At 64.1% G+C, this 18375-nt stretch overlaps 1 protein-coding gene across 4 annotated transcripts; it reads right to left on the reverse strand.

Annotated features, from left to right (window-relative positions):
* Positions 1–189: 189 nt before the first annotated feature.
* Positions 190–17265, reverse strand: ARAP3 (ArfGAP with RhoGAP domain, ankyrin repeat and PH domain 3). Of its 4 annotated transcripts, none has more exons than XM_068697990.1 (34): positions 17105–17265; positions 14827–15783; positions 14237–14295; positions 13935–14008; positions 13660–13730; positions 10848–11117; positions 10549–10618; positions 9806–9926; positions 9421–9608; positions 8952–9058; positions 8545–8744; positions 8359–8444; positions 8057–8239; positions 7668–7830; positions 7281–7397; positions 7021–7174; positions 6748–6850; positions 6465–6663; positions 6327–6390; positions 5883–6046; positions 5535–5747; positions 5307–5412; positions 4714–4861; positions 4470–4538; positions 4113–4187; positions 3878–3992; positions 3636–3764; positions 3388–3521; positions 3220–3302; positions 3040–3075; positions 2455–2518; positions 2227–2364; positions 1971–2009; positions 190–1351 (listed from the first exon to the last, which is right to left on the reverse strand). In XM_068697990.1, exons 2-34 carry the CDS (start codon positions 15741–15743, stop codon positions 782–784), a joined length of 5229 nt encoding a protein of 1742 aa, XP_068554091.1. In that variant the 5' UTR covers positions 15744–15783; positions 17105–17265; the 3' UTR covers positions 190–781. The 4 variants fall into 4 exon arrangements, with proteins under 4 accessions (XP_068554091.1, XP_068554089.1, XP_068554090.1 ...); XM_068697988.1 differs by having other exon boundaries at positions 14237–14298; XM_068697989.1 differs by lacking the exon at positions 17105–17265 and adding an exon at positions 15903–17013 and having other exon boundaries at positions 14237–14298.
* Between the last annotated feature and the right edge of the window lie 1110 nt (positions 17266–18375).

The raw sequence follows: 18375 nt of genomic DNA on the forward strand, positions 1-18375 counted from the left end.
CCTCGCCGAGCCCCCTGACCCCAGCTGGGAATGACCCAAATGGGGACAGAGCTGCTGCCCCGAAACCTTCGTCAGCACGGTCCCCACCGCCCCATTCCTGGTGCTGCCACCTCTGTGCCCCAGTCCCGTGGGTCCCTTCCCACCCGGTGTCCCCCACCATTCGCCCTGCGGTGACCGAACCCCCCAGAGTCCAAATAAACCTTTATTTCTCCCTGCTGGTGCAAGGAGCAGGTCTAAACGCCCCAGCTGGGCAGGAGCTGTCCTCCATCGCCAGGACCACGCACCGGGCACATGCGGCCAGCCCCGCTGCTGGACACCCCCCAGAAATGCCCCATGATGCGTGCAGGAAGGGAAAGGGGGGGGGGCACACGGGTGCCTCGATCCTGTGCCAGGGGACCGGGGCTGGGGAGGAGACGTTGGGCAGAGCTCACGCGGGAGGAAGGCTGCACCCTGTGCACCCCGTGTCCCTGGCACCACGTGCCCCGTCTGATGCTCACGAGCATCGCAGTTCTGCTTTTATTTTCCCTATGACTCGCTCCCCTCGGTGCTGAGCCAGGCGGCGGCGGGTGTGCTGCCCACACACGCAGACACACGTCATCGTCCCCTGTGCCCCCAAGGGGGGTGGCACCGTGCCGGCTGCTGGTCCCCACCTGTCCCCGCTCCCAGCCCGGCCCCAGGGGGAGGCCGGGAGGAGGAGGAGGAGGGTGCTGGCTCTGCAGTCCCCTCCCCGTCACTGCTGCCACCAGATGTGACTTGACCCCCAGGTCGGCGCCACCCTGGGTCATGTCACCGGCTGTCCTGGCCCCGTCGCTGGCGGCTGGCCCTCGTTCTTCCTGAGGATGATGCTGCTGAGCTCCTGGATGAGCTTCTCGTTGATGGACGCGGAGAGCTGCATGCTCCTCTTCCTGCTGACGGAGCTCTCGGTGCCGGGGCTGCTCTCCAGCATGGCCACCGGCTCCTGGTCCCCAGCCGGTGCCGCAGACGGATCCACGTTCCTCTCCAGAGAGGCCGTGTGGGTGGCTCTGGGCCCGCAGGACGGGGCCGTGTCACACTCCAGGTTCAGCCCCAACTCGAGGGACAGTGCTTTGGTGACGGAGAGGCCCGGCAGCCTCTGCGCGGGGCTGGCGGGCAGCGAGGAGCGCAGCGCCGGGGCCGGGGGGTGCTCGGGGCTCGGGGTTGGCTTCTTGGATCTGTCCACAGGGGGCACGGCCGAGGGGTCCGCCAGCAGCCCCCGCTCCAGCTCCAGCGCCGCCAGCTCGGGGAAATTTCCCACCTCCTCGTAGACGGGCTCGGCGTCCGCCTCGTTCTCCTGCTGTTCCTCCTCCAGGGAGTCCTGGTGCACCTTCATGGGCTGGGGGGGACAGGGAACGGGGTGAGGGGCAGTGCCTGTGTGCCCGCACAAGGGTGCTGCCCGGGGAGCTTTGCCCTCCTGCAGTGGGGCTGATGCTCCAGGCAGAGCCCCTGTGGGGCACCGGCCCTGCTTTGGGTCCCTGGACACATCCCTGCTGCCCTTTTGGCCAGTGGAGATGGGGCACTTTGGGCTCCAGTGGGGCCAGATCAGTGTCACCAAGTGGGGGCATTGTCCCACAGCCCCTGGCAGTGGTAGTGCGGGGGGGAAAGGCCACGGGTACCCACACACAAAGCCAGGTGAGGCAAGATGACACCTGGCTAGGCAAAAATAACCTGATGGAGAGCAGCACCCAACCCTACTTCCTCACATTTCTTATGTCCAGCCCCTCTGGGGAGGTGCTAGGACCTGGACTGGACATCCCTGCTCTTGGCTGCGCACACCACGACCACACAGAACCCCCAGCCCTGGGGTGGGACGCACAGGACGGTGGGCACAGCGTGGGCAGGGCGGTGCGGGCACGTCCCCAGGGGGCAGCAGGATGCTGTGGGTGAGCCCTCGCCCCCGGAGCCGGGATGCACAACGCAAAGCACGAACACGCCCCACGCATGCGGGTACTTACAAAAAACATGGACAAAGTCCTTCGTGTGTGCAGACGGAGCTGGAAACAGAGGAGACAGGCAGAGATAAGCACCTGATAGCACAGAGCGTGGCAGGGGTGCAGGGGGGGCACGGAGGGGCAGCGGACACGAGCGCAGCACGCAGACACGCTGGGCACACAGAAGTACACCCAAAGCACCCACTGGGCTCCTGGGTGGGCACACGGACATGGGTGGGTGCAGGAGCACTCGAGGGTTGGGTCAGTGCCAGGGTCTTACCAGGGTCTGGTTGGCGGAGAGCATGGTGGCGTCGGTGCTGTCCCCGTGCAGGGGCACCAGGGGCATGGTGCCGAATTTCTGCTTGGCAAGGTCGGAGGAGGAGCGTCGGCGCATGATGACGGGGCGCAGGTCGTCGTGCTGCGAGCCAGGAGGGGGGGGTCACACCAAGCTGCACGGCCAGCCCCCTCCCCTTGGGTCCCCTCCCCACCCAGCCCTGCCTGCACCCACCTGAGCCTTGAGGATGCTGGTGGTCCAGTCCCACAGCTCAGCCTGCCCCGAGCACACCAGGTACCTGCAGAGGAGACAGCTGAGGAGCTGCCAGGCAGCAGGGACAGCAGGGTTTGGGTCCCCTTGTCACCTTGCCTGTGAGCCAGGGGCTGCCAGCACGACTCCCCTTGGTGGGGCACCCCCCAAAAACACCCTGCACGTCCAAACAACTGCTTTGGTGCAAGGCAAGAGCTAACCCAACCCCCTGAGGCAGTTCAGCTCAGAATCCAGCAGCAGCCTGGTTTTGGCTGCATGGGGACACAGCCACACGGGTGGCACACCCACCTGGGCAGGTGCCACCAGAGCCTAATACTTGGAGATGCATCTCCCAGGGGTGCTGGTGAGGAAGGGGAGGTGGATTCCCCCCCATGCCTGGTCCCCAGCTTGTGCCAGGGAGCATGGGGACACACTGCTTTGTCCCTCGAGTGCCCCAGCCAGGCACCAGCTCTGCCCTGCCCTCAGGACCCTGCAGGATGGAACCTGGCCATCCTGGCCCCATTAAACACAGGGTCCCCCAGCCCCAGGACAGCTGGTGCAGATACTCACAGCTGCTGCTTGTCCAGGCTCAGCGTGAAGCCCCACCTGGGGAAGGGAAGAGGCAGGCAGTGGGGCAGCATCACCCAGCGCAGCAGGGCGCAGGGGTCAGGTTGCCCCACAGCCTGCTATTGGCACAGCTTTTGGGGGGGGTGCGTGCCCCAGGGCCACATCCAGGAGGCTGCCACTTACTGCGCTGGTGGCTTCAGCTTCTTCTTAATGCCCATGTAAACCTTGGCTGCGTCCAGCGGCCACTCGCGCTCTGGCTTGGCACTCTGGGGACAGAGAGCCCAGCTGACCTCTGTGGCCACCACTGTGCCACTGTGGTCCCCGAGGTCCCCCTCTCCAAGCCCTCCATACCCTCTTCTCCTTGAGCAGCAGCAGCTGCCGGTCCCGGATGACGAAGTAGCGCTCCTGGAACTTGCTTCCCAGCAGCTTGGGGGGCTCCTCGCGGCATTTCAGCAGCCCACACTTGGGGGTCTCGCGCTTGGCCCCTGCCCAGTGGAAGAGATGGGGGTCAGGGGGCTGGGATTAATCACAGGGGGCTCCTGCTATGGGTGCTGGCTGGGGCCACCCATGGGTGCTGCGTCCCTCTGTGGTCACCTCACCTGTGAAGAGGCAGCTGGCCTCGCTGATGGGGACCTTCCTCACCAGCAGGTATGCAGAGCTGGGCTCCGGGAGCTTGCACCACTGCAACGCCTGCTCCAGCACCTTCTCCTTGGGGTGCAGGGGCCGCTCTGAGGGAACAGGGACACTGTCACCATCGTGTCCCTTCCCTTTTCCAGCCACCGTCCCCCTTGCTCCTGGTAGAAAACCTTCCCCCAAGCATCCCCAGCCCCGTGGTGCTCACCCAGCTCCCCGTTCTCCAGGACCTCGAAGGTCAGCCAGATGTCCAGGCTGGTCGCCACGTTGCGCATCTCCAGCACCTGGTTGGTGAGCTCCTCCGCTGTCATCGTGGGGGACACCTGGGGCCAGACACGGGGGGGAGCTGCGGTGGGCGGTGGCAGGAAGGGACCCGGGGACAGGTGCACCAGGAGGCCACATACCACCACCCCTCCTCGGCACGGCCGTCCTCTGGGACTCACCTTCAGGGTGACGCAGCAGTCGGGCAGCTTCTGCTCCAGGTACACCTCGATGATGAGGTCCCCAGCCTGCGAGAGCTGTGGGAGAGGGGTGGCATTGGTGCTGTGATGGCACAGGTGCTGTGCACGTCCCCGCTCCCCAGGGGCTGGGGATGGCATCTTGGGGAGCTGGAGCTGGGCTTCAGCCTCAAGGTGATGGATGACAGGGAGACAAGGGGGAGAAGATCCTTCCCCAAATGTCTGGCCTCACCACGGGGAGGTGTGGGACAGCAGGGACCCAGAGCATGCAACAGGGTGCGTCCCCATCCATCCCACCAGTCCAGGGCCCCGCCGTGCTGAAGGTCAGCGCATCCCTAGTACCTGGGTATCCTTCCAGGTGGTGATCAGACTGTTCTCCAGCTCCATCTGGGACACCTGGTCCTCGTCAATCTGCCAGAGGAAGAAAGGATGGGGAGAGAGAGAGGACACATGGGGTCAGCGTGGAGTGGGTGGGGGCCACAGGGCCAGGATGGGTGATGCAGGTTGAGGGATGGGGGCCAGCATGGGAGGACACGTGGGGACAAGGACAGGGCCAGCACGGAGGGGGGACCTGCAGAGCACTCACATTGAAGATGCTGACATAGTTGTCAATGAGGTCTTCCATCACCTTCACCTCGTGCTCGCCTTTGCCATCGGTCTGGAAGAGGCTGGGTGCGAAGAGCAGCGACAGGTTCTTGGTGGTCATCTGGTTGAGGTCTGCGCATTTCTGCACCCTGGGGCAGGGAGCGAGGCAGTGAGGGGCTGGCCCCACTCTGGAGGGGCCGTCGGCCCCAGCCACCCTCTTCTACCCCAAAACCAGCCTGTTTCTCCCCAGCTCCCTGGATCACCAGGACTGGGAACTTCCTGCTGGGCAGTTCCTGTTTCCAGGACTGCCAGCTGCCATCCCACCGTGTGCTGAGTCAGGGATGGGAATTTACTTTCTTTCCCCTTTTTTGGGCACTGGGTGAAGTCGACGTCCTACAAGGGGATGTCCCCTAGTCCCAAACCTTCCCCTTACTGCAGGACAACCTTGGGAACGTCTGAGCTGTCTCAGATGTTTCTGCATTTCCCAGCACTGTCCTGGGAGCACTGGGCTCTGCCTGGCTCTCAGGGGTGGGATCCAGCGTTCCCCGGGGAGGTGCCACCGTGGGGGACCCCTTGGGGAGGTGGCACGCTGACCTGTAGAGGTGCCCGATCAGGGCAGCCAGGGTCTTGCGGTTCAGGCGAGGCAGGCGATGGATGAGCTCCTTGTACCGCTCCAGGCGCTGGGGCTTGGAGGAGATCTCTGCAGGGAGGAGAACAAGCCATGGACCATCACTGGGGCTGGTGGGCCCAGAGCCGGCCTGGCACTGGGACCCCGTCCCACTGGACACTGTTTGCACACCCAGCACAGGATCAGGGACGTACTCGCAGCCTCCTTCCACTGCGGGTGCAGCTCATGGGTGAAGACGGGGTCCTCCAGCTCGCGGAAGAACCTCTTCAGCACGTCGGTGACGTCCTCGATGAAGTTGTCGCTGATGCGCAGCTTGACGTTGCGGGCGTCCCGCCGGAACTCCTCCATCAGTACCTTGATGCGGGACTTGGCTCCGTTCTTGCGGTAAATCCCCTCGTGCCGCAGCCCTGGGGAAGGGGCACAGCGTCATGGGGCCTGCTCCTGCCCAGCATGTCCCCACCAGGGCTGGTGGCCAGAGAGAGGGGCTTCTTATCCGTGCCCCTCGGCCACCCCACGAGTGCTGGGGTGGGTCCCGTGCTCACCGTACTGCGTGATGAAGGCGATGCAGCTGTCCACGATGATGGGGATGTCCCCGCGGCTCAGCTGCTGGTCCCGCAGCGCATTGCCCCGGCCCCCTGCTGCTGCCTGGATGTCAGTGTACCACGCAGCTGTGTCCGCCCGTGACAAGCCCTGCAGGTAAAACGTCCTGAGAACAACAAGGGTGGAGAACTGGGAATGAAGGCTGCCAGGGAGCTGGGTTGTCCCCTCCTGCCCCACGCGCCAGGCTGAGCCAAAGGGCACCCAACCCTTAGAGACCCCCATCCGGGGTGACCTCTGCAAGCCCCTTGTCCATGACCATGCCTCCACCCCTGCAGCATCTCCGTGGTGGGCTCAGGATCATCCTCCCCCCCACACCAATGCCTTCATCCCAGCATCAGCCAAGCTTGCTCAGCACCCTCCCTATCCATCCCACATCCAGCTCTCACCTCCCCATCTCCACCAGCAGCAGCATCTCCCTCTTCTCCGGTGTATCTGTGGGGGGCACGAGACCTGCGTGGGGGCGAGAAGCAGAGGGCTCAGAGGGGGACATGGCCACGCACCATGCACCCAGCCCGGGCACTCACTGAGCTCCTGCAGCCGCCGCAGGTTGATGCTGTCCTCGGCCCCGTCCTCCTCGGCGGGGCAGATGAAGAGGTGGGCTTTCTGCAGGATGAAGAAGGCTTGCTGCCAGCGCTCGGGGTTGAGCATGCACTTGTAGCGCAGCTGGCCTGCTCGCTGAAATTCGTAGCCCAGCAGGCAGTGACAGCTCACGGGAGTGAACCACTGTGGGATGGAACAAGAGATGAGATGGGCAAAGGCAGGGCTCAGGACTGGGACAGGTCCCACCGAGCACGGTGCCCGGCTCACCTTGCCGATGGTGCTTGCCCATGCCTGCAGCGTCTCGGGACTGTCAGCCCCCAGCTGCTGCACTTTTTCCCCAGTGAGGAAGAGCTCGAGGGTGAAGCGAAACCTGCAGAGGATGAGAAACCATCAGGGCCGCTCCCTCCCTGCACCCAGAGATGCTCAGGATGTGCCCAGCCACCAAGCAAGGTGTGGTGCCCATCCCTGCCCTCTGCATGCCCATGGGCTCCCCAGGCTTGCAGGTCCACCCGTGCCAAGGAGGGGGCACCCTGGGGATACCTCTCAGTGGTGCCTGGGTTGGTGGATGCCTGGGCTCTGCTCACGCCCAGGGAGAGGAGCTCCCCGCTCTCGATGTGGCCCAGGGGCTCGGTGCATTTCTCCGTCTCGAAGAAGAGCAGAGATTTCTCCAGCGAGCACCAGACGCGCTGGAAGTCTGTGGGATGGTGGAGTTAGTGTTGGTGGGGTGGGCACCCAACACTCTCCCATGCCCCCCACGCTTTCCCATGCTCCCCACACTTTCCCATACACCCCACACTTACCTTCTCTGCTCTTCCTGGTGCCTGGGAGCCGGGGGGGAGCCATGGCCCGGTGCAGGTACCCGCTGTGTGTCACCGGCTGCGTGATTTCGTTGTAGACGCCCTCCGGACCTGGTTCCCCTGTGAAGAACAGCACTGTGAGGAGGCACCCACCAAAATGTGGGTACCAGGGGCAGGGAGACCCCCACTCATGAAGGTGTAGGCAAAGGGATGCTCCAGGCATGGAGGTTCCCAAAAAACGGGCTCCAGAGGTAGCTACCACCCTGCCCCTCCCCAGAGGAGGGGTGCCCTTGGGCATGCCCTGATGCCTTGGCTGTCCCCAGCCCTGGTGCCCGGGGGCAGCAGCAAGGAGGAAGCCCCCCCATCACAGCCTGAAGGTGCTTGAGTTACCTGAATGGTTCCTGGGCCTTTTGCTCTCCAGATCCCACCATGGGTCAGCCCCTGGGGCCATCTCGTAGGCTGCAGGTTCAGCAGCCAGCCCAGCCTCCGAGGAGGAGAAGAACTGCAGGATGGTCTTGAGCAAGCCTGGTGCTGCCACTGCAGCGCACAGTGCCTGGAACGAGACGGGCACCCTTAGGGACCACGTCCTGGCTGATGGAGAGCCCCATCCCGCTGCCGGGGTGCTCAAAGCTGGCACAATAACCCCCACACCCATGGGGCAGCCCAGCATGGGAATGTAGGCACATCAACCAAGCAGAAGGTGTTGGCATCTCAAATGTAGAGATCCGGGGTCATTCCCAGCCCCCGGCACCTTGCAGGCACCCCGTGGTGGCCCCTACCTGGAGCACTTCCTCCTGGGTGGCGTAGTGGGGATGGGGCAGGCGGTACCGCCCGTCCCGGTACTTGCGGGCAATGAAGTCCCGTCTCTGCTCGGCGCTGGCATCTGGGTGGAGAGCCTCGGCGGTGGGGAGGCGGGCAGCCCAAAATCGGTTGGCTCGGTCATTGCCCAGCACGATGAAGAGCTGGGGGAGAGTCCCACAGTGAGGGCGAGCAGCAGGTAGAAGGGGATGCCCAGCATCCCTGTGTCCCCATGGAGCTCGTGGGGCTGCTGCCCTGCCCCAGGAACCCTGGGTGCCTCTACCTGCACGATTTCATTGGACCAGACGCTGGTGTCGAGCTTCAGGCTTTGCACCTTGGAGATGTTGGAGCCCAGGCTGCGGTGCTGTCCTGTGGGGGGAACAGGTGGGTGAGCATCCTCTGGCAGGGCCAGGGGAACTGCTGCCAGGTGGTACCCGTACCCTGCCCACCCCCAGGGTGATGCACTGGCCTGCGCACTGCTTGCAGATGACCACGCAGAGGTTGATGGACGCCCAGTCGGGGTTCTGAGCCTGGCAGTCTGCACAGTACTTGTTGGCTTTGTTGGACCAGATCTTTTCTGCCACCTCGTAGTCGTAGAGCATCTCGGCTATGGCCTCCTGCAGGGCCTCCATCCACTCCCGCTTATCCCGCTCTGATTCTGCCACAAAGCTGTGGGCACAAGTGGCCAAAGCTCACAGAGATCCTGGCTCCAGCAGCCAGCTGCTCCCCATCCCCATCCCCATCCCCGTCCCCATCCCCATCCCCATCCCCATCCCCATCCCCATCCCCATCCTCCATCCCCATCCCTATTCCTATCCCCGTCCCCGTCCCTTTCCTTGTCCCTGTCCCTGTCCCCATCCCTCCTGCCACCAGTACCTGAATATCTTGGAGGGGGTGATGAGCTCGAAGCTGCGGTTCTTGGCCTCGCGGATGGTGGAGCCGCGCATCTCGATCACACAGATGCCGATGCCCATCTTGAAGAACTGCAGATGAGAGCGACGCCGGTGCTGACTCTGCCCACGGCCACGGTGGACGCACCCAGCACCTCCAGCCTTGCGTCCCTGCGCTGCCCGGCCCACCTAGAGCTGGCACCCACACCTTCCAACCCATCCTGCCTGGTCTGGCTTAAGCATCCTGCAGATCGGTCACATCTTAAAACAAAAGGCATCACCGAGCCAAACACACTCATACAGCAAGTATCAGCCTGAGCAAAAACTGCATGGGGTGGCTTAGTGCGCACCAGGAAAACTGGCCAAAAAAAAGCAAATGGTGCTGAGAAACTTCAGCAGACGGGAGGTGGGATTTCCGTGGGGCTCGCTGCGGGTGCCGGGGCAGTGCCACCAACCTGCTCGCTCTTGTACAGCCACATCTCGGGCAGGCTGAGGGCTGCGAACACCTTGGACTTCTGGCCCTTCAGCTCCAGGGTCCCCGACTTCTGGCAGTGTGCTGTGTTGGGGGGCCGTGGCCGGGAGCCCCCCAGGCGCTGGTCGGTCACCTTCTTCTGCAGCGTGGAGCACCACTCATTCCTCTGGGCTGCATGGGGAGGGCAGGGCTGAGGGGGCAGCCCCGAGCCCTTCCCTCTGCCCTGCTATGGGGCAGAGCATGGTGGGGATGGGTGTCCCCTGCTCAGCACAGCCACTGTGGGGACAGGGCTGCCCTGGGGAAGCTGTGGGACAGAGGCAGGGATGGGTCCCTGGGGACCGATGGCCCCAGCCCAGGTTTTGGCTTACCCTCGTTCTCGGCACGGAAGACGAAGATCCGGTGGCTGGTGACCACCTGGAACTTGTTGTCCTTGCTGGCACGAACCATCTCGATGACGGACAGCGGGATCACACCCTTGGGGTAGGACTCCTGAAAGCAGCCCCGGGGGGGGTCACCCCGCTGTGCCCTGGGACCCCCGCACCTGCCTCACTGGGCACACTGGTACCAAACCCTGGTAATGGGCAGGAACGGGCTGGCTGTGAGCCCCTAGCAATAGCAGCTGCTCTGGGGCCACGCATGTGCCCTCTCCCCTTGGTGCCACAGACACAGGGCCAGGCAGGTCCCCTGGGCATGGGGACACGGCAGCTCGACCCTGGTGATGCTGGGGCTGTGCCGACTTCTTGCAGAAGGTGGACAAGGGGTTGTGGCAGCTGATGTTGTGCCACAGGGTCACAGAGGCTGGCAGGGACCTCTGGGTCCACTTGCTCCAACCCCTGCTCAAGCAGGCTGCCCAGGACCACATCCAGGTGGTTTTTGAAGATATTCCAGGGTGTGGACTGGAGACTCCAAGGATGGAGACTTCACAGCCTCTCTGGGCAACCTGTGCCAGTTCTGAGTCACCCGCACAGCACAGAAATCCTTCAGGTGTTCAGAGCGAGAGCCTCCTCTGGTTTATTTTGTGCCTTCCCCAGGCTGAAACTCCCAGCCCTCAGCCTCTCCTGCTTAGGCAGCACAGTGCAGCCCCCCCCGCCCGCATCCTGCCCCCTCTCACCTTCTCACTGCTGAAGTACATCAGGTTCTTCCCATCGAAGCGGACGTAGCGCCTCTGGAAGACATAGTTCCTTTTGGGATGGCAGAAAAATGGGCTGTTAGGAGAAGGGTGGTCCCCTGAGGGCCCCACATCCACACACAGACCCCAGAGGTGCTGCACAAGGACCCTCGCAGCACACTGATGGGACCCAGAACCCAATCAGCTCCAGGTGGTTCTGAGACCCCCATGCCCACCTCACCAACCTTGCCCAAGGGGGCTTCACCATGGGGACCCATCACCGCCCCGTGGTGGGCACGTACCCTTGTGGGGACAGCTTGTCCAGCCAACCGCTGAGCATGGTGGGCCGGGGCTCAGAGAGCGAGGTGTAGCTCGCGTAGGGGGAGATGGTCAGGTCGTCCAGGACCTCGTCGGGGTAGAGATGTGGTGGCAGGCTGAACGGGGTGCCCTCAGCCCGCGGAGCCTCCACGGTGGAGTACCCCTCCGTGTCGTTCTGGGCGATGCGTTCGATAAGCCTGGTGCGCGTCTCCTCGTCCTCGCTCCTCCCCTCGCTGCTGCACTCGCTGCTTGTCCTGCGAGGAACGGGGCCGTGGGACCATCAGGAGATGTTCTTCACCACTCCTGGCCTCATCCTGGGCTCCTCGGGACACCCAGCCCCTTGGGTTTCAGCATCTCCACGAGTGGGGCGGGATGAGGGCTTGGTGCTCACCAGCCCCATGGCCACCAGCAGCCCTCCCTGCCTGATGGTGAGGCTGGGGACAGTTGGTAAAAGGGTCTTCTGCACCTTGGGTAAGAGCTGCCCCCATCCTGGCTCCCAGGACGGTCTCTCCCCATGCCCCACTAGTGTTTGTGGCCCCGGGGTGTCCCCCTCATGCCCAGCTACAGGGTCTGGGAAAAAAACAATGTGCAGGGGGAGCTCTGGCGTCAGTTTGTTTTCTTGGGGAGCCCCGGTGAGGAGAGGCCTGTCGAGACCATCCAGCCATAACAATAAAAGGAAATCATAAAAATAAACCGCTGCGCCTGCCCCTTCCCTCAGAGAGCTGCTTTTCATTCCCTGAAAGGAAGCGGACTGGAAAATGTCTGATGGTCACGGGGGAGCTGCCCAGGCGCGACGGCGATGGGCAGGAGGCGGCAGCACCAGCACCAAGCACCAGGATGAGGAGCGAACTGCAGGAAGGGTGACAGGGAAGGACCAAGCCATAGCACGGCTTCTGCCCGAGCAGTGCCCGAGGAGGCTGAGGGGCTCCATCTCTCCATGGAGAGAGGCTTTGGAGGTCACCAGGGGCATGGGGAGGGCAGAGAGGCATCTCCCAGCCACCTTCGCTCCAGTCCCAGGAGCTGGGGGCCACCAGACAGCACCAACAGGAGCGGGGTCCAGAGCCAGATGGAAAGAGGCTGGGTGGGGGAGTCCCCATGCATGAGGTGTTGTAAATGGAGAAATTTGTGGAGAAATCCACTGGGGGCTACTGCACATGAGAAACCTCCTCCAGCTTACAAGGTCTTGGTCTAGAAATGCTTTTGGAGGAGGAGAATTATCCCATGCACTCCCCCGATCATAAATTCTCCAAAGACCTGCTTTTCAGCACCTCATCATGGGAGCCAAGGTGTTGCATGGACCTGTGCTTTGACCTGGGCCCTTTATGTGTCCCTGTGAGGCCATCAGACATCAGATCTCCCTGAACCACAGGCTCAAAGCAAGACTTGAAGGTGGCCTGCGAAGATGTTGGGCTGAAACCATGCAAAATGGTTTGCCTTTATGCAAGGTCTGCCACCGCTGTGGTGAATTGGGGCCAGGGGAGGGGAGGCTGGGGCTGGAGCACCAGGGACAGCAGTGAAGGGACAGCCCCAGGCCTCACCAAAGGGAACACTGAGCAGAAAGCCAGCAGACCACGGTCTGGGAGAGGGTCCTGACTGGGTGTCCTGCATCGGGGCTGAGGAGGTGGCTGGGGAGGGACAATGGCCCGTCTAGCTCCAGTGTCTGCACAAAATTCGGGAAATGGCCACGAGGGGCTGGGAGGCTCAGAGCTCAGCCAGGATTGCTATTTAATTATCATAACAGAGCTTTGGCCGGGTGATTTGCCTGGCTGGAGTCCCAGCCTGGTGTCCAGCTTCTTCAGCAGGGAAGGCCCCTTTACCAGAGGTATTTCCAGGTCTGCTGAGCCTGGAGGGTGACACCCGAAGTGCACCGAGTTGGGGTGATCTCAGCCTGTTGCTGCTTGCGTGGGACAGCTGGAGGAGGACAGAGGATTGGGGATGGAGGGGGGACATCGGGACTGAGGAGCTGCTGATGGGGCTGCTTGCTGCAGCTGGGGGCTCGGGGCCAGGCGGTCAGCCTGCTGGTGGGCACCTGGGGCCGGCAGGGAGGTACCTGATGAGCTGCTGGGGTCACACCGTGCCCAGGGTTTCTTTTCCTGGGGGGTCAGGATGGGTATCTGGGAAGGAAAGCGCTGGGGCACCTGGCTGATGGGGCCCAGGAGCACAGCCCAAAAGGTCTTTGGAGGTTTTGTGTCTCTTGCTCAACCCGCTGCAGCCCCACCAGGGGTGAAAACCTGTGAATGTTGCCTCTGACACCCTGCAGGCGGCCGCATCCTGCCTCTGACCAGCAGGTCCATGCTTGCAGGAGGTGGGGGCAGTGCAGCGGGTGCCCGGTGCTGTCCTTGGGGTGCTGGGGGTCCCGGCTCCCTGTGAGCCCCCAGCAGAGACCACAACCAGTGCCCGGCCCTGCGCTGCGGCTCCAGAGGAGATTGGGGATTTCGGTCTTTTTCTTCAGCCCGTTCCCAGGTATTTTCAGTTCCCCCCTGCAGCCCACATGCCTGCAGTGCTGGGGCTGACCGCAGCCCAAGTTCGAGGCACACCACGTGCCCAGCCTAGGGCAGTACCAGCCTGAAGCAGGGGGCAGCAGGGACATGTTGGCAGCAGGAGCTGGGGGATGCAGAGCCATGGCTCAGCTCCCTCCCTCTCTGTAAGCAACACAGGAAAAGGAACCCTCCCCGTCCGAAATGGGAAGAGCAGCTTTCCTTCCTCTTTCTGAGATGCTATCAGGACTCACGGAAAGTACGTCTCAGAAGCGCATTTTTAAGGTGCCCCATGCGCCCTCGCTGCCCCCGTGCCTACCTGCGGGCTTCTCGCTCCAGCTCCAGCTCGGCCACCGCCTCGTAGCTCTGCCCCAAGGGTATGCCTGTGCCCTGCGGGGAAGCAGCGGTCACATCCCTGCCCCAGACCCCCTAACACCCCCCAGGGGGCTCAGCCCGTGCCCCCCACCCCGTCCAGCAGTGATGCTCAGCCAGGCGCCGTGGCCGCACCGGCTGCATCCCCCCCTGGTGTGTGGGGTCCGGGGGGACACAGAGCGATGGCAGGGGAAGGACGCTGTCCCCACTGCCCCCTCTCACCTTCTGCTCCCGGGCCAGGACCACATGCCCAAAGGTGGTTTCACTGTAGGGGCTGATGGGCGGCTCGCCGACCTCTGCGGGCAGGGACACGGGAAGGAAAGGCCATCAGCGGTGCCTGACGAAGGACAGTGACCTGCCAACCCTGGGGGACCCCTGTGGAACCCCTCAAGCTGATCCCCCACCCCCCAGCAAGATCCAGCCATCCAGGGCATGCAGCATGATGGGACATGGGGGGTCCCCATGTCCCTGGGGACACCCTCCCCAGGGGTCCCCACTGTGCACGGGGGGTGCGGGGCTCTCACCTGGCTTGCCGGTGGGTCTCTGTGGGACAGGGGGGAGCCCCCCCATGGGCCAGCTGGGACTGCTGGAAAAACAGAAGAGGGGTTACTGTGGCTGCGGGTGGGGGCTCATGGCAGCTAGAGGGGTTCCTCCTTGTTTTTTGGTGGGCTGGGGGCTGCGTCTGCCCAGGGCTGAGCCTGGGTTTGTCCCCATGGGATGTGCAGCATCCCTGTCCTGCTGCCTGCTCCCTTCTCCCCACTGAGGCTGTATCTCCCGGCGATGCATTTCCACCCCCTCCATCCTGATCTCCTCTAACATCTCCCTCCTTGCTCCCAGCCAGCCCTCAGACATCCCCACACCATGCTTGGGACCCCAGCCCTATTGCCCTGGGGGGCCGAGGAGGGACAGCAGCATCCTCCACCCCAAACCTGGATGAGCCCTTGGGGACCCAGCTTCCCACGGGATATGTTTCCCTTCTGATCTCTCCATGCAGAGCCCGGGAAAGGCACGGGGAGGGTGATTCTCCCAAGGGTTGGGGTCCCGTGGGGTAGGGGGTCCTCGATTCTGGCTGCTCTGCCCCCCCTCCCCTCCCTAAAGGAAAGCATCTGCTTACTCAGGCTTCTCGGCCAGCTGGGTCAGCTCCTGCAGGGTCAGCTCCTGAGCAAGATCCCGGTGCTGGGGACCATTCTCCCTTCTTGATTCCTCCGTGGGTGCTGGTGATGGCTTGAGCCCCTCATAGATGACGTTGGACACCATCTCCAGCCTGCCCTGCCCCGCGCCCGGCAGCGAGGGGCGTCCCTCTGGGGTGCTCGCAGGGCTGGGCTCGGCCACTGCGACCCTGTGGCTGAGCCGTGGTGGGACGGATGGGACCCCCAGGAAGGGTTTCTCTGACACATCCAGGGCTTGTCCGTGATCCGGGGCCACGGGGAGCCGTGCCTCCAGCCGGGATGTCCCCGTGCCCATGGCTGCGGCTGTCCCTGGGCTCTCCATGTCCGTGGAGCTCTCCCCCGGCACGAAGCCCTCCAGCACCACGAAGGCTGTGGGTGCCCCATTGGGGCTCTGTGCCGGAGCCGTGGTGCGTGCTGGTGGCGTGGGTGCCGAGCCTGGCTCCGATTTGGGGCGATAAAAAACAGTCCTGGGCTTAGGGACAGGCTTCACCAGGGGAGGGGATGGGTCCTTCTCTAGGGACGATGTGTGGCTGAGCATTGTGCCGCGTTGCTGCATCCCAAAAGCATCGGTGGCTACTCCTGGCTCAGCTTTCATGGCATCCTCACCCATCGGGGGGGCTCGGGGATGGGGGCTTCCTGCCCGGGGCTGCGCACGCAGCCGTGTCTGCTGCGCCAGGTTCAGAATCCTCTTGCGGTGCCCCGTGGCGGTGATGCCGAGCTGCTGCAGGTGATCGCCGTCCAGCGTGAGGACATCTCGGGCCACGTGGATCCCATGCTGCTTGAAAACATCCCGGTACCTCTCCAGGTGGATGGTGGCCAGCCAGTCTGCGATGTCCGAGTCAGGACCGCACGGCGAGCTCATGGCCCTGGGGTGCCTCCAGGACGGATGCTCAGCCCATCATCTGGGGAAGGAGGCAGGAAAGGGTGAGGAGGCAGCAGGAGGGGAGGCTGGGGGCTTGGCCATGCAGAGGACACTCCTGGAGGCCCCCCCAGCCTCGCCACCCTGCCCGGAACCTCTCACCTCTAGCACCCGAAGCCAGGACCGCATCCTGTTGTTTCTCAGCCCGAAGCCTCTCCTCTGCCCCTCCCCGGGGCTGCCAGCACCGAGCAGGGGGCACGGGCGAGCCGAGGCTGGGGGCCGCAGCTCAGGGCTGCTCGGGGCTCGTCAGGAGGGGATGAGGCACGTCGGAGGGGGGCTGCCGCCGGCGATAGGGGGGCAGCAGCTGGGCCCCTCCCAGGGGACGAGCTCTGGTGCCGGCCAACTCAGGGAGGGCTCTGCTGCCGGAAGGGCCAGACCATAATCTATCCGGCTGCCAGCGAGGGCATGGGAGAGTTCAGCATGACTCACGGGCTGGGAGAGATGCACTGCGCGGGGCGAGCCGCAGGGCTGGCGCCCAGCACCGTGCCCACCCACCCGGGGACCCCCATCCCCAAATTCCTCGCCGGAGGGAGCCGCCGGGCGCTGAGGGCCTTTTTCCCATGAATCACGCTGCTCCGCACGAAACCATCTGTGCTGAGTGTGCTGCCACAGGCTCTTTTTTTCCAGTTCCTCCATTTCCCGCTATTGTTCAGCGCAGGCTTCCTTCCTGCTGCCTGCACTCTCCCACGCATCCCCCTGCCCCCTCCGGCGGGGGCCGTATCCCGGCCGTCCCAGGCTCCCGCTTGCGCCGCCGCCGGCGCTTTGGCACCGCTGCTGCCGGTGGGACTGCGGGCAGGGGCTGCGTGGGGAGCACGTGGGGGGAGCACGGTGCTCTGGGAGCAGTGCACACGAATGGGTGCGAGGGGATGGCTGTGTGACAGCCCGCGGTGACGGTGATGGGCACGCAGCAGGAGGTGGCCAGGATGGGCGCAGGGAGCAGAGTATGGGGACATCGTGGCCGGAAAGTGGCTTGTTGATGTAGGACCTACATGAAAGTCTGGGGTGGGGAGGGTGGAGGGTGATGTCCCCGTTTCTGCCTGCTGGCTTGCTGCTGAAATGGGGCAATTTCCCCCTTTCTCGTAGCCGTATCACCCCGGGGGATCTGCGGCCAGCTCTGCTTTCCTGTCCCGAGACCTCCCCTTGGGGCTCCCTGCTGGCTGGGGGGCTCTTGGGGACAGCCAGGCTGTCACCTTGCCACCCTCCGCATCCCCGCCAGCCCATGCCAAGCGCTGGGCATGGGCCCTTCCCGCGGAGCCCCTGTCCCCAAGCCTGCCCGTCCCTTGCCCCCTGGGGCTCTCCCTCACCTCTGGGCTCAGCGGGGCCGGCTCCAGCGCGGTGGCAGCATGGTGACAGGGGTGATACCAAGGTGTCCCCGCTGGGCGCAGGGGGCTCAGCCCGCGGCGATGGCAGCACCCAGCCTGCGCCTCCCACTGCCGGTCCCTCCTCCCGGCCAGCCCTCTGGTCCCCAGCCCTGTCCCCACCCTCCTGACCTGCCCCTCTCCAGGCTCTGCCCTCCTTTGGGTGCTGCCCCCCGATGCTCTCTTCCCCTTGCCTCTTCCCAGCGAGGGTCCCGCTCCCATGGCACGGCTGGGGGGAGCCTGGGTGCCCCCCTGCACCCACACATCCCTGAAGCTGCTGCGTGCACCCAGCCCTGGGTGCTGCAGGTGGTGGGAGGCATCGCCACGTCTACCACGGTCCCACACTGGAGTGCTGGGAAGGCTGTGGAAAGCTTGGCCAAATCGGGCTAAAAGAGGCTACAACGAGGCCATTGAGGGCATTTAGGTGGATGGGTACTGGGTTCCCACAAGGGATTCTGTGGGTACAACCCTGCATCCCACCGCTGTGACCAGCGAGTGGTGATGCGATGGCCACGGGGATGGTATAGGGGGGCACAGAGGGTCCTGCCTTGCACGGACCCTGCTCATTCACCCACCTGGCTGCTCCTAGCACAACGCTTTTTGCAAGAGTCCCGTGCAGTTAGCCCAGCTCTGCTGTTACCCAACCCTGCTCTTATCTGAGATGGTATCTCACTGCCTTCAGCCTTTCTCTGCACCCTGTGGCCAGGCTGATAATTGCTCCATGCCCTGGGGGCTCCCCGTGCTGCACCTCGGGGCTGCCTCTAATCCCTGCAGCTCCAGAATTTCCTGCGGGGAGGTTGTGGGGATCCCCCCCGGCGTGCGAGAGCCACCCTGTCTGAGCCTGTGCATGCTGCAAGGGGGGGAAATGCAGCTTCTCCTTCTCGCAGGCTTGCTCCTGCAAAGCAGAAGCAGAACTCAGTGACAGCCCCAGTACAGCCCCCCCTTCCTCCCCTGTCCCCACCGGGTGCTCTGGGGCTGGGGATGGCACGGGGGGGGGCCCATGGTCCTCCCCATGGCGGGGTGCAGAGGCAGGGCACCCAGGGACCCTCAGGGTGCTCAGGGACCCTCCAAACCCACCCCGTGCCCCGTGCCTAGTTGCAGAAGCCCCTTGGCTGCACACAGAGGCTGCGGTGGCAGCAAAGGATGCGGTTTCAACCCCGCTGTGCTGGAGGCACGTGTGCTAGGGGCAGTGCTGTGTGGGACCCGATCCATGCTCC

This window comes from Anas acuta, chromosome 14, assembly GCF_963932015.1.
Source record: "Anas acuta chromosome 14, bAnaAcu1.1, whole genome shotgun sequence".
NCBI classification, from domain to species: domain Eukaryota; kingdom Metazoa; phylum Chordata; class Aves; order Anseriformes; family Anatidae; genus Anas; species Anas acuta.

What these genes read in the sequence shown, in the direction of transcription:
- ARAP3 (XM_068697988.1), bottom strand. Translation starts at nt 15,743, where the DNA reads ATGAGCTCGCCGTGCGGTCCTGACTCGGACATCGCAGACTGGCTGGCC. An exon ending in CACCAGGAAGAGCAGAGAAG is followed by an intron (nt 7,175 to 7,280) that starts GTAAGTGTGGGG and finishes ACCATCCCACAG; the next exon opens with ACTTCCAGCGCGTCTGGTGC. An exon ending in CCAGCATCCTCAAGGCTCAG is followed by an intron (nt 2,365 to 2,454) that starts GTGGGTGCAGGC and finishes CCTGGCTCGCAG; the next exon opens with CACGACGACCTGCGCCCCGT.